The following is a 15,715-nucleotide window of genomic DNA, read 5'->3' as shown; positions in this document are numbered from 1 at the left end:
CCACAGTACCAGTGAGTCTGGAGATTTAAGGGGTAACAGTTCTTAGGCGGTTGCCAGGGGTAACTGCAACCCACATTACCAGTGAGAATCCAGAGATTGGAGGAAAACAGTTCCTAGGCGGTTGCCAGGGGTAACTACAATTCTAGGCACACAGTGATATATGTAAACAGTCAAAAGTACCTCTGGCAAGGTTGAGTCCAAAGCTAGAGGGAGATTGTTGAAATCTGAGCACAAAGATGCTGCAGGGGCTGCGTCTCCGTATAAGGTTAGAATGAGCAGAGGAGCTGCAGATCATGCTGGAGCCATGCCTGAGAGCACGACTTTACCGGGATCGAGGAGATAGCTGACTGGAACTGGGGATTAGATAGTAGAATAGTCAGGAACAGAATCAGGTCTGGTACACGGGATATCAACACAGGAGAAGAGTCAAAGCAGAGCCGAGTCGGTACACAGGGAAATCCAATGAAGAGTAGACAGGAACGGAAGCGGTCTGGTACACGGGGATACACTAAGATGGCAGGAAATAACAGGAACAGGTAACAGGGAAAACACAAGGGAGCAGAACACTAAGGTAGACATATTACCGGCAATCCTGCAGAGGATTAGCCGGCTATTTAAGGAGAGCAGAAGTGATAATGAGAAGCCAAGTGGATGGAGTAAAAGAAACCGTCTGGCCAGGTTAGGCATTACATAAGAAATGACAGCATGATTGAGGGCAGATTCTGACAGAGAGCACGGTGAGTCATGACACTCTACATGTTCTTGCAGCTTTCACTACTGTATGTTATGAACCTGCCCTTAGAATAGCACTTATCCAAGATGGCCAGGACTTTTTCATGAAGATTCCATCTTGGATATCATTTCCTGTTGGGGCCTATAAAAGACACTTCCTGTTTTAAGACTTTACTTGTGTATTGTGTTGGAATCTGAACTAGATGCTTTCACAGAACCTTGCTCCCTTTGTGATTTGGATTGCAAACATTTGATACTTTCACCAGACATTTCTCTGACTTGAAATTATTGACTTTGCTTGTTGGATACTTTAGATTTGTTTATTTAAATAAATCCTGTTTACCTTAGAATTACCTGACTATTGGATTTCCATCTGTGATACCAGAAGTGTGACAATGTAGCTGTTGCTGGTGTCTTAAGCTCATTTGTCTGGATCCTGGAATGTTGGGGTCCTATTTGGAAAATGGAATAGGTACATGAAATATGGAAAGCCTAGCAATGAGTGAACACTCTAGGTTTTCCCAATCAGCACTGACATTAAATCAATAGCATCCACATTTAAAAATTAGGCTCCCTCCCTGTAACCATCCCCGACATTAAATTAATAGTATTCATATTTATTAAATGAACCTATTCCCCCCCCCAAACATTAAATAGTATATACAGTTAATAAATTAACCTATTTCCCTCAACAAGCCCAGACATGAAATTGTTAGTATTTGCATTTATTAAGTACATCTATTCCCCTCCAACTAGCTCAGACATTAGATTAATAATATTTACATTCAAATAGATTTCCTTCCCTAAACAGCCCAACACTAAATAATTAGTACTCACATTAAATAAATAGCCACCCCTCTCTCCACATTCAGCTCCACATTCAGTAGTTAACCCAAAAAACAACACCAGCATTAAATTATCCCATCACCCCAATTTAAATTTCTAGGCACCACCATTAAACAGCTCTCATCACCCCACCAATAAAAAAAATATCTTTCAGACATTATTAAATGATCCTGTTGATTTCACTGTCTGCCTCCCTAAAATAGAGGACAGGGCTATAAGACAGCTAGGCTGGTACCACGGTTGGTCGGTCGGATGCTGTATCTATTCTGGTACAGATATTGTGTAATGAGGATAAAAATAAATTCTTTGGTTAAGGAGAACCTACTGTCAGGATATTTTGAACTAAACAATACTCCCAACATATCCACACCAATCATATGGACTCAATGACCATATAATAAGCCTAGTACAAGCTTTCTGGAAAATTAACAACCCTAAAACTGTTCACAAAATTTCTCCCTGAATTGATACCTATTTGAAAATTACTTAAAGCCAGAGGTGCTACTAGTCAAAACACAGATATAACCTTGAATTGATAAAGACAAACCTATGGCTACAAATACTGGCGTCTAAAAAAGGAGCTAAAACTGCTCTGGAAACATTATAGGTCTGATTTAGGGTTTGACACATTTTGCTTCCAAATATACGTGTAAAACTTCTGTTACAAAATTGTGGTCTATTTTGAGGCTAAGGTATCTCAAGATACATCCAACTGAAAACAAAACTAGTACTTGTGCATCAGGTGTACAAATACATTTACCTACTATCTAGCAATACATTTGAAAGATGTAATAACCTAATTGTACACAATATGAATTAATAGTGTCATATACAAAGCAGAGAATTGTGTCTTCAATGGGTTAGTAGTGAATACGAAAATCACATTTTTAATATATAATGTAGTGAAATACAAATATCCACACATCCGTTGTTTAGCCCTTTATAAATCAGTCTGCAGTATTCCAAATTGAAATGACAAAAAAAGATAATCCAATACACTGTCTGAACTTAACTTTTGGGCTGCAATGCTAATAAATGAAGTACTATTAGGTGGAGGACTCAATGCACAAACACCTACAGTCATGGCGAAAAGTTTTTATGATGGCAATTTGCATATACTCCAGAATATCATGAAGAGTGATCAGATGAATTGCAATTAATTTCAAAGTCCCTCTTTGCCATGACAATGAACTTTATCCCAAAAACAACATTTCCACTGCATTTCAGCCCTGCCACAAAAGGACCAACTGACATCAGGTCAGTGATTCTCTCGTTAACAGAGGTGAGAGTGTTGACGAGGACAAGGTTGGAGATCACTCTGTCATGCTGACTGAGTTAGAATAGCAGATTGGAAGCTTTGAAAGGAGGGTGGTGCTTGAAATCATTGTTCTTAACCATGGTTACCTGCAAGGAAACACATGCAGTCATCATTGCTTTGCACAAGAAGGGCTTCATGGGCAAGGATATTGCTGCTAGTAAAATTGCACCTAAATCAACCATTTATCGGATCATCAAGAAATTCAAGGAGAGAGGCTCAATAGTTGTGAAGAAGGCTTCAGGGAGCACAAGAACGTCCAGTAAGCGCCAGGACCATCTACTAGAGTTGATTCAACTGTGGGATCAGGGCACCACCAGTGCAGAGCTTGCTCATGAATGGCAGCAGGCAGGTGTGAGTGCATCTGCACGCACAGTGAGGCGAAGACTTTTTGAGGATGGCCTGGTGTCAAGAAGGCCAGCAAAGAAGTCACTTCTCTGCAGGAAAAACATCAGGAACGGACTAATATTCTGTAAAAGGTAAAGGGATTGTACTGCTGACGACTGAGGTAAAGTCATTTTCTCTGATGAATCCCCTTTCAGATTGTTTGGGGCATCTGGAAAAACGCTTGTCCAGGAAAAAAAAGGTGAGGGCTGCCATCAGTCCTGTGTCATGCCAACAGTAAAGCATCCTGAGACCATTCATGTGTGGGGTTGCTTCTCAAAACTTTGTGTCATTCCCAAAACTTTTGGCTATGGCTGTAGATAGGTGCCTAGATAGTGCTGTTGGTGTCATACGCAAAATCAATCTGCGCATGCCCAGAACTGGTAATACACCGGTAAACACAGACATGTACACTCCATCTTGGTAAGCATATGACACTTACTACAGCCTACGAGTTCAGGGAGTGAACAGGACAGGAAGGGGCATTTGGCTGTAGTCAAATTACATGCAGCAAACGTCCGAATCCAGCTCCTGGCATCTTAAAGTTACTTGTTTGTCTGCCGTATCTCTTGCTCCAGCTACAGGGCTAGTCTAAGTCCTCAGTACTAGTGATGACAGCTTTTGTATGCATTGCTATAACATGAGTTTGCAAACAGGAGCAATTGTAAAACAATTGTGTTTAGTAGATATTAACAACATCAAAAATAAATGTATCTCATTGGGAATAAATTTAATAGAAGTAATAAACACTTTTTGTTTTTACTGTTCTATCACTAATGCCTATACATTATTAACAGGTGACATTAATTCAATATTTATTTTTTCTGTGTGTTCTTTTGCAAATTTATAATCCACATAGGTATTGGACATATCCTGCAGTGTCTTAAGCATTAGAGCACAGCTGAATTACACCCGACTTGATTAGCGCACGTATATTCAGTTGTGCTCCTTGTTAAATTCGGAGTACAGAGGCACACTCAGGACGCGTGCCTTGACGAATCAGGCCCATAGTATTCCACTGAGTACCTTAAGGTTCATTTATACATATTTGCCAACATTTTCCATCTCCCCTCCACAATTTGCACCCTAATACAGCGGGAGGCGGGTAACTCCCACTAAACTAGACAAGTCGGAGGATGCGGGAGGTTGTACTGCTCTCCTGTGAGTGTGGGAGAACTCCTAGAAATGGAAGAGTCTCCCAGAGATTGCGGGAGAGTAGACAACTATTAATTTCTACAGCTTCAAAAATGCAGATCTACAATGCATTTTTTTTTGTAAATGTGTCTATTTGTCTGCTGTGTGCATATATAGGTGCATGCCCACTTGTTGCTTTGGGAAGTGTCGCCATGCAAATGATTTGTGCAATTATATGTGGAATATCAGTCCCAATTGAAAATCAAAATTCTTGCCAGAAAGCGTAAACAAATCACTTTATGCCATGACTGCTAATTTCAGCTTATATGGTCAAGTCTCTTTAATAATTTATAAGAAGAAGATATCAGCTAAATCTTTACTTCCTGTGTTATATTTGCAGTGCTGCAACTAGAAATTTTGGTGCCCTGGGCGAGACAGGGCACCGGCAACCCCCCATATAAGTGGGAGTGGCATTTGACAAGTGGGTGTGGCTAGCACTTTACTGAAAGAATTTTATATATATATATATATATATATATATATATATATATATATATATATATATATATATATATATATATATATATATATATATATATATTATGCACACACACACACACACACACACACACAGTGGTGGGATTCCAATAAATTAACAACGGCTGTCTGCCCTAATGACCATTTAAAGTATGGCAAAAATATATAGCGATAGGTATTGTAATATTTTATGCAGTTAATATGTGTGGGTTTAAGTGAGTTTAATATAATTGGGATATGTTATCATTGTCTCTCAAACAAACATTGCTGGTAGATGTAGGGGAGAGTCTCTCAAACAAACATTGCTTGTAGATGTAGGGGGGGGGAGAGAGAAAGAGAGAGACTTAGCAAACAAAATAATTTTTTAGCCCAAAAACAGTTTTGTAGTCACTAAATAAGTTATGTAAAATATTAAATTACATGAACTACAAAGCACTAGTTTATAGTATCAGTTGGGTCTATAAAATAAGTTATATCCACAAATTTAAGCCAGCCAAAAAGATGTTTGCCAGTTGATGATCAATGGTATATAAGATCAATTATTGGCTGGTTTCTTCTATACACCATCCCATAATTAATGTTGTACTTTCAGTTATTAATTCAGTAATCAATGTCTTCATAATGGATCCAGTATACAGTATAGCTAGAAGATTGTACCGGAACATCCGCAAAGTTTAGCTGCACAGGTGAGGTGTCCAGTCAGGTATGATATAAATGAGTGGAAGGAGGAGTTATGGAAGGAGGGAGGGAGAGAAAGACTTGAGTTTGAAAATTCAGCCCTTAAGTCCGTCCCGCAGTGAAACACATGACAGGAAGCTCGACATTTGGAACGCAAACTTGCGTTCCAAATGCCGAACTTCCTGTCAGTGGAACGCACGTTCCACTGTGGGACTTAAGGGATGAAGTGTCAAACGCTTGTAAGTAAATGTCTCTCTCTCTCTTCAGCCCTTAAGCGGAACTTAAGGGCTGAAGGTATGGAGCCATGTAGCGAGCGGCTGCCTCGCCCCTTTGGCCTTGCGGCCTTGGCGACGGCACCGCCCTCACCACCCTCATTACGGCACTGTATATTTGTACTTTTCCAAGTTTCTATTAAATTGGTATATGTGTGGGTACAATTGTTCTTTGCTATATAAAGTGCAGCTTGATGGTACAAAAGGCATCTCCTTTAACTTTATCTTGCAACATGAAACAACATTTATTGACTTTTTTGATTTCCCCTCTGGTAGATCCAAGTGGCAAGAGCAGGGACTGTGGCAATGCCATTCACATCTTAACGGCACTGCACCCTGCTGCACAATGCCGCAAATGGGGGACAGGGCCATGAAAATGCAATTCGGGAGTCCATAAGAGCTACTCCTGGAACTTCCGGAATAGTATGTTGTCTTTGAGCTTAAAGTGAAGTGCTATATTGTGTCAAGCCCACATACAGCAAGGAATGTCTCAATCCACTGTGCTACTTCTGTCAGAAGCAGCAAAACGTTTCACCTTGCAGTTGCTTATATCTTGATGAGATAAGCTATGCCCTTACCCATATAAAAAGGAACGATAACATTAAAGTAGGGATGTGCACCGGCGACTTTTGAGGTCTCGTGTTTTGTGTTTTGGATCCGGATTTTCATTATTTTTGGGGTTCGGATTTGTCTCGCAAAACACTTGACGAAAGGTCTCGGTTCGGATTTAAGGTTTTGGATTCGGATTTTTTTTGAAAAAAACATAAAAAGTTTAAAAATCAAGTTTTTGGGCTTATTTTCACTCCTACGCTATTATTAACCTCAATAACATTCAATAGTGAAAGGAAAAAAGGGCGCTTTTTTAAATTAATGAAATGTGTACAAGTGTATAAAATCATTTGAAACGGCAGCCAAGTACAAATAGGACCAATGTGCAAGTGCAAATAAAAGAAAAATGTTGTCCGGCGCTCAGAAACAAACAGAATTTAAAAATCACTGTGTCAGCATAAACATAAAGGAGAATTTTGTGCACAATATAGCTATATTGGGGTTAAGCTCACTTGCCGGACGTCAAGGCATCTCCTGTAGGTGAGTCCCTAAGCTAGTGATACAAATTTACATTCAGGGTGTTCCATTTAAAACCTTCCCCTGAACCTCCATCTTATAAAGCCTGCAGCACCTTTGTAGGGAGTGGTCAACTCCCCAAAAACTAGAAAATAGTGAAAGGAAAAAAGGGCGCTTCTTTAAATTAATGAAATGTGTACAAGTGTATAAAATCATTTGAAACGGCAGCCAAGGACAAATAGGACCAATGTGCAAGTGCAAATAAAAGAAAAATGTTGTCCGGCGCTCAGAAACAAACAGAATTTAAAAATCACTGTGTCAGCATAAATAACAAAATAACATAACATTCAATAACAAGCATTTCCACTAATTTACAGTGTATTCTGAACACCTCAAAATATAGTTATTAGTCCAAAACGTTGCAACGAGGTATCTTTCTGGACTGCGTAGTGGAGTGGTCCCCACAATATATATTAAAAACCCTGAACTTGTATGATTCGCACCAATAAATGTACCTGGACTGCTTAGAGGAGTGGGTCACCACAATATATATTAAAAACCCTGAACTTGTATGATTCGCACCATTAAATGTATCTGGACTGCGTAGAGGAGTGGGTCACCACAATATATATAATAAGAAAACCATCAACTTGTATGATTCGCACCATAAATGTACCTGGACTGCGTAGAGGAGTGGGTCACCACAATATATATTAAAAACCCTGAACTTTTATGATTCGCACCAATAAATGTACCTGGACTGCGTAGAGGAGTGGGTCACCACAATATATATTAAAAACCCTGAACTTTTATGATTCGCACCAATAAATGTACCTGGACTGCGTAGAGGAGTGGGTCACCACAATATATATTAAAAACCCTGAACTTTTATGATTCGCACCAATAAATGTACCTGGACTGCGTAGAGGAGTGAGTCACCACAATATTATTAAAAAACCCTACACAGGTCTGAATTCCACCCAAAAAGTTTATGGACTGCGTAGTGTAGTGTTCCCCACAATATTATTTAAAATTTTTGCAGCAACAGTCAACGTTGTTTAATATCTGATACACCTCTATCTGGACTGCATAGTGGAGTGGCCCCGGTACCCAATTTGGTACCGGGGCCACAATACCTCCTCCAAACATGGTACAGACCATTCGTTATTGAGATCCCATCAAGTATGTTAAAGACAGACAGGGTCGAAGTGTTATTGGTTGACTTTGTAAACCAAAAAACTGTCCCTGTTGCACATAGGCGTGCAATGAAGACTGACTTTTTCATTTAAAGGCACCATCTTTCAAGTGTAGTGTTTGTAAGTCATATTATACTTTTGGTAAAATTGGTTTATTTTGTTCCTCTTTATGGTAACTACTAATAGAATTAAAGTATTAAATAGAAGCGGCAGTTCCTCTTTATGGGAATTAGTAATAGAATTAAAGTATTAAATAGAATTAAAGTATTAAATAGAGTGGTATAGAGTTGTAGTGTGGTATAGATAGAGTGGTCCCCACAATATAATAATAAAACCCTCAACTGGTCTGAATTCCACCAAACAAGTATCTGGACTGCGTAGTGGGGTGGCCCCGGTACCCAATTTGATACCGGGGCCACAATACCTCCTCCATTTTCCAAGTGTAGTGTTTATAACATCTTAACACTACACTAATTCTAGCACGTCAAAACCTCTTGTTTTAAATTATGACAGGGCATTTAACTTTTGATTTAATTTATTGAATTTGTTGGCATTTTCTTTTACTTTTTGAACATGGCAAACGACTGTTGAATGGTCACATAATGCCAAAAAAAAAGTTGCAAGATGGAATTGTCCTTGGGCCCTCCCACCCACCCTTATGTTGTTGAAATAGGACATGCACACTTTAACAAACCAATCATTTCAGCGACAGGGCCTACCAAACAACTGTGGCTGAAATGATTGGTTTGTTTGGGCCCCCACACCAATAAAACAATTCATCTCTCCCTGTACAAACTAAACAGGCTCTACTGAGGAAAGATGTCGTCCTCATCCTCAACCTCTGATTCCTCTCCCCCTACAGTGTGTACTTCCTCCTCCTCACACATTATCAATTCGTCCCCGCTGGACTCCACAACCACAGTCCCTCTGTACTGTCTGGAGGGCAGTGCTGTACTTCATTGAGGAATTGATTATTCATTTTTATAAACATCATTTTTTCAACGTTGTGAGGAAGCGACCTCCTTCACCGCTCACTGACCAGGTTCCCCGCTGCACTAAAAACTCTTTCCGAGTACACACTGGAGGGGGGACAACTCAGTTAAAAAATAGAGCCAGTTTGTACAGGGGCTTCCAAACTGCCTTTTGGAGTTCTACCACGTCACTACCTCTAGTTAATTTAGATTGCAAGGCTTGTAAATATAAATACTTTGAAGATAAAAAAAGCAGGCTGCACAGACTGTGGAGCTAGAAAGTGAAATTAAATAGACCACGTTACTTTGGTGGCTATCTATGCCCCCCCCCCCGCCCCGCCCTACACTTGTAGTTGAATATAAATAAAGCAGCCTGCATAGACTGTAGAACTAGAAATTCAAATATACAAAGAAATGGACAAAGGCAGTTTGGTATCTGTCTGCATCAGATCCCCTCGCCACTAGGAGTAAAACAGAAAACTTTTCAGCCGTTATATAATCTAGAATATAAATAGAAATTGAGAAAGGCAATTTGGTATCTGTCTGCATCATAATCATCAACATCCTCCTCAGCGCCAGCTACATCAATATCCTCCTCCCAGTGTACAACATTCACACCTTCATTAGCCAAATCTGTAACTGGACTGTGGGTGATCCTTCCAGCATATGCAGAGGGCGTGCTGCAAATGCTGGATGGAGTCACCTCTTCCCGTACAGTGATGGGAAGGTCAGGGTTCACAACCAACAACACCCTTGGACTCGCCTTGGGGATTTGTGATGTCATCTGTTTAGAAGGCAGAGTTCTTTGCTGTTTTGTTGTTGTTGCTGACAGCATAACTCTCTTAAATTTTTTGTAGGGGGGGGGGCTTAGATCCTTGGGTGAAGCTGGACCACTAATCATGAACCTAAGCCGTTCCTTGCCACTACGTGTCGTAAATGGCATATTGCCAACTTTACGTTTCTCCTCAGATGATTTTAAGTTTCTCTTTTTGCTCTTTTTTGAGAACTTGGGCTTTTTGGATTTTACATGCCCTGTACTAGGAGATTGGGCATCGGGCTTGCCAGACGACGTTGATGGCATTTCATCGTCTATATCATGACTAGTGGCAGCAGCTTCAGCATTAGGAGGAAGTGGGTCTTGATCTTTCCCTACTTTATCCTCCAAATTTTGGTTTTCCATTATATGTAGCACAAGAGAGCGTACCCCTAAGCCACACACACTCGGCAAAGCCTTTAAAAATTATATGCGGCACAGGAGAGTAGCACTGGACTTATACTGCTGAATCAGTGAACTTTGTAATAGCAGTACCACTGGACTTATACACTGCTGAATCAGTGAACTTTGTAATAGCAGTACCACTGGACTTTTACTGCTGAATGTGTGAACTTGGTAATATTGCAGTACCAATGGGCTTATACTGCAGGATTGGTTGTGCAAATTTTGTTGTAATTAAAAAAAAAATGTAATTAGTTTTTTGTATTTTTTTTAAATAACTTTTTTTTATTTTTTTAAACACTTTGGAATATTGGGGAAATAACTATGCCCTTAGAAGCACAGAGCACAGGACACAGCACCACTGGACTGAGCACAGCACAGCACAGCACAGCACAGAACTTAACTGAACAGCACAGATATAGCAGGACAGAGGACCACCTAACACACCCTCCCTCTACCCTGATCAATGCCCGAGTGAAGATGGCGGCGACTAGCGGGGAATTTATAGGATCCGAGTATCGCGAGATCCGACAACGGGATTATGAGTCAGAGCCTCAGTTTCAGATTTGAATTTGGCGCCAATACCCGGATCTGTCTCGGATCCGACTCGGATCGGCAACGTTCGGGTGGGCTCGGATTTCATTAATCCGAGTGCGCTCATCTCTACATTAAAGGAGATGATTTATGTTGTAAACAAAGCATTTGTGCAATCTGTCCTTAGTTTTATAAATAAGTTTTTGTGTCTACAAAGTCATGGGTCCAAAGATGGCAATGCACATGGACACACTAGTTTATGAATTTGCATTATGCCAACAACTACAAATGTGAAGTTAAGAAACCACATGAAGCAGCCACTAAAATACAACTTCAAATATTGTATAATATGAGGAGGGAGGGAGAACACAAGATAGAGAGAGATAACAAACACGAGAGACAGCGAGAGAGAGCACACGAGAGAGGGAGAGGAAGAGAGAGAAGGAGAGAGAGAGAGAGAGAGAGAGAGAGAGATTGCCAAAAACACACCTGAACAAGCTACATTCTCTCTGGATCACGTCCTGTGGATAGATGATACCAAGCTTATGCATTTTGGTAAAGCACCTGGGGGTAAATTTATCAAGCTGCAGGTTGGAAAAAGTGAAGATGCTAGTTAACATTTATTTAGTACATTCTACAAAATGACTGCTAGAATCTGATTGATTGCTATAGGCAACATCTCATCATTTTTCAAACCCACAGCTTGATAAACTTACCCCCTAGAGTCAAACGTAGAGGTGGCTCTTTGATGTTTTGTGGTTTCTTTGCTGCATCTGGCACTGGGTGACTTGAATGTGTGCATGGCATTATGAATTCTAGAGATTACCAGGCCATTTTGGAGCACAAAGTTGAGCTAAGCGTCAGAAAGTTGGGTCTTGCAGCAGGACAATGACCCCAAACATACTTCAAAAATCACCCAGGATTGGTTCAGGACAAAACGCTTGACAGTTCTAAAGTGACCATAGAGCATAGAACGCCCGTTGAGAGTTTTGAAAACAGCAGTTTGGAGAAGTCACCTTTCAAATATTGGAACAGTTTGCACAAGAGTGGAGCAAACTGTCCATAGAGAGCTGCAGAAAGCTCATCCATGGCTATCAGAAGTGCTTAATTACAGTTATTTTAATCAAAGGCTGTGCTACCAAATATTAAGTCTAGGATGTCGATAATTTTGTAATTTCTTTTAATTTTCTGGTTTAAAAGGATATACAGTAATAAATTAAAAAATAAAAAGTTAAGGTTCTATTATATTAATAGATAAAGAATTGTGGAGACTAAATACTGTTGTTCATTTCAACTAATGTTTAGAGAAAATTGTGAGTTATATCAGTTCTGAAATGTTCCAAAAACTTTAACATTTATATTTGTGTATGCTCTTAGCACTTTTTTATTTTTATAATGTCCCTTGAAATCAAAAGCTGTCATCTTTGCTAATAGGCAAATGAAAATACCCATGTCAAAAGGTTGCCACACTTGTGGCCAAATTAAAGCAATATCTGTACAGGTTTCAATGATCGTAAAAACTGCAGTTAGCCTGTGACTGCTTTTGCTATATGTGTATGGTCATCAGTCAACAACAATAATGGAGCCCCATGGATCTGGAGGCTCAACCTGACTGCTGAACAGTCAGATCTGTAAAATTTCGCACCAGCATGTGGCTATTAATGTGCAGCCAACAGGAGAGGCTGTGTAGATTGCTGAAAAGACATGGGGGTAAATTTATCAAGCTACGGGTTTTGAAAAAGTGGAGATGTTGCCTGTAGCAACCAATCAGATTCTAGCTGTAATTTTGTAGAAGGTACTAAATGAATGATAGCTAGAATCTGATTGGTTGCTATACACTTTTTTAAACCTGCAGCTTGATAAATTTACCCCATGGTGTCTCTAATGTACTAGTATATTTTGATTGTAATCTTTTACAAAATAATGTTTTCTTCAAAAATGTTTGTGTACAGGGGAGCCACTTCTACAGTTTTTAAATGTGAAGAAAAGGGAACACGAAAGTCTTATGCTGCAAAAATAATTAAAAAAACAGTAAGTATTTATGCCTTTTATACCCAATAATACATTTGGCAAATATATACACACTACTAATTCCCAATTTACATTTCAAAAAGAAATGAAAATATGTGTGTTCATCAAGAAGTTGAGGCAACGTACATACACCGATCAGCCACAACTTGCCTAATATTGTGTAGGTCTCCTGGACTCAACAAGACCTCTGAAGGTGCCCTAAGCTATCTGGTACCAAGACATTAGCAGGAGACTTCTTTTTCCAGCACATCCCACAGGTGCTCGGACAGATTTAGATCTGGGAAATTTGGAGATCAAGTCAACACCTTGTCATGTTGCTCAAAGCATTCCTGAACAATATTTGCAGTATGGCAGGGTGCATTATCCTGCTGAAAGAGGCCACTGCCATCAGGGAATACAGTTACTATGAAGCGGTGTACATGGTCTGAAACAATGTTTAGGTAGGTGGTATGAGTCAAAGCAACATCCACATGAATGCCTGGACCCAAGGTTTCCCAGCAGGACATTGCCCAGAGCATCACACTGCCACCTTCTTCCATTGCCCTATGGTCCAGTTCTGGCGGTGGACAGGGGTCAGCATAGGCATTCTGATTGATCGGCGGCTACGCAGCCCCATACGCAGTAAGTTGCAATGTACTGTGTGTTCTGACACCTTTTTATTATAACCAGCATTAACTTTTTCAGAAATTTGTGCTGCAGTAGCTCTTCTGTGGGATTGGACCAGACAGGCTAACCTTCACACCTCACGCACATAAACAGGTCTTTTTTTTGGACCACTTTTGGTAGGTACTAACCACTGCATACCAGAAGCACCCCACAAGACCTGCCGTTTTGGAGATGTTTGGCTCCATTTACCTAGCTATCACAATTTGGCCCTTGTCAAAGTCGCTCAGACCTTTATGCTTGTCCATATTTCCTGCTTCCAACACATCAATTTCAAGAATAAACTGTTCACTTGCTGCCTAATATATCCTACCCCTTGACAGGTGCCATTGTAATGCAATAATCAATGTTATTTACTTCACTTGCCAGTGGTTTTAATGTTGTGGCTGAGCGGTGTGTATATAGGCCGTGCAGAGAATACATATTTTAGGATTCTAGTCCATAACAAATATAACAAAGCTTAATTTTCATATTAAAAATAACCAGTAAGGATCTACTGCTGTACACATCTCAGGGAATCAAGGTCTGGCATTGATTAACAGTAATCTCGCTAAAACCCTTAGTATTTGCCAGACTTCTGAATTTGGTGCATCTCTCATTTTACATGCTGATACAAAATAGCTAAATTGTCAACACCTAACATTATAGTGAACATCTTTACTTTTAAAAAGTTCCTAAACTGTTTACACATTTGCATATAAATGTCTTTAGTAGCCTTCTTTACATTTTTTTAAAACTTATATTTTAGGTATAGCTGTTAGTTAAAATTTAGGACATTATTACATAAATTGTGCTTACTGGAGTCTAAAACATTGCATTTTAAATATATAGTTAAAAATATTTTTATTTGTTTTATAGATTGACCACAAAATTGTACGAACTGAAATTGGAGTGCTGCTACGTTTGTCACACCCTAACATTGTAAGTAAGATTTTTGTTCTATGTAAACCAGGCACTATACTATTGTACTATTTTATCATTTTGAGTTCATAAACATTAGGCAGATTTGCCATTCATGTCAGATGTGTGTGAGCCATGAGTATATTATAGGTGTATTGTACCTTAAAGTGCCAGAAACAGCAGAATGGTAAAGCAGAATAATAATTTGTCCAGCGTTACCTCCGCTATTTTTAAGGAGAGTCAATAGCCTGTCAAAATCACTGCCAAATTTAATGATAGGCCTCACACCATTACAAATCCCCTATTTACAAGATGCATACCTGTACATCTCTAACCACAGCCTATCTAAGAGAGAGCTGTAGATGATGTAAGTTTTTTAATTTAATTGAAAACATAAAGCTACACTAACACCTATGCATAAATCTTTAGGCTGTCAGATTCAATATTTGAGAGAGTCTTTATCTTTGGAATGGTTAGGATCCACAAAATATGATAACTTATGTTCTGTTTGCCAGAAGGGTAGGGGAAATAAGAAAGAACAATAAAAACATAGGACCTGGTTCATTAAGGAATGTAACTGGTGATACGTTGCAGATAATGCACACAATTACTCTGTGCATGCCCAGAACTGGACCATATGCCATTGACCACAGCAACGTTCAATACATATTTGAGCGCGAAAGATCCTTACAACAGCCTGATTTCAGGGGTGGAATGGGGAGGGGAATGTACAGTAAGGGCGTGCAAAGCTCAAACCAACGCTTCAGGCTTTGGTCATCTCCAAGGTACATGATTTTCAGTTGTATCACTTGCACCAGCTACAGGTCTAGTCTAAGTGCCAATTACTAGTGATGACAGCTGTGTATACATGCTAGAACATGTTCTTGCAATCAGGAGCAACTGTAAAAATGTATTTTATGTACAGTAGACATTAATTACATCCAAATATATGTATTTCATGGAAAAGAAATACTTATTTTTTAGGTTTTGTCATTAATGACTATATTAGTAACAGGTGACATTAATTGAATAGATTTTTTTTCTGTGTTTGCTTTTGTAACTTCATATTCCACATATGTATTGGACGTATCCTGCAGCGTCCTGTGTATTAGAGCAGAGAGGACCTAAACCCATATTCATCACCAGACACATCGTCACATTCTCTCCTTGTTGAATACGGATGCACATGTGTTTTAAAAAAAATGCAATTTATGTTCGTTTTGCATTTGGTAATGAATCAA

At 39.4% G+C, this 15,715-nt stretch overlaps 1 protein-coding gene across 1 annotated transcript in view; it reads left to right on the top strand.

Annotated features, from left to right (window-relative positions):
* LOC142150492 (calcium/calmodulin-dependent protein kinase type IV-like) overlaps positions 1-15,715 on the top strand; it is a 65,901-nt gene that overhangs the window by 22,854 nt on the left and 27,332 nt on the right. Inside the window, exons 3-4 of the mRNA XM_075205692.1 lie at positions 12,833-12,911; positions 14,433-14,495. Coding sequence (XP_075061793.1) covers positions 12,833-12,911; positions 14,433-14,495 — 142 coding nt within the window. The remainder of the gene's footprint in view (positions 1-12,832; positions 12,912-14,432; positions 14,496-15,715) is intronic.

The sequence above is a fragment of the Mixophyes fleayi genome, chromosome 1 (assembly GCF_038048845.1).
Source record: "Mixophyes fleayi isolate aMixFle1 chromosome 1, aMixFle1.hap1, whole genome shotgun sequence".
NCBI lineage: Eukaryota > Metazoa > Chordata > Amphibia > Anura > Limnodynastidae > Mixophyes > Mixophyes fleayi.
Note: the sequence above shows the minus strand (reverse complement) of the source record. Positions and strands in the feature narration are given on the sequence as shown.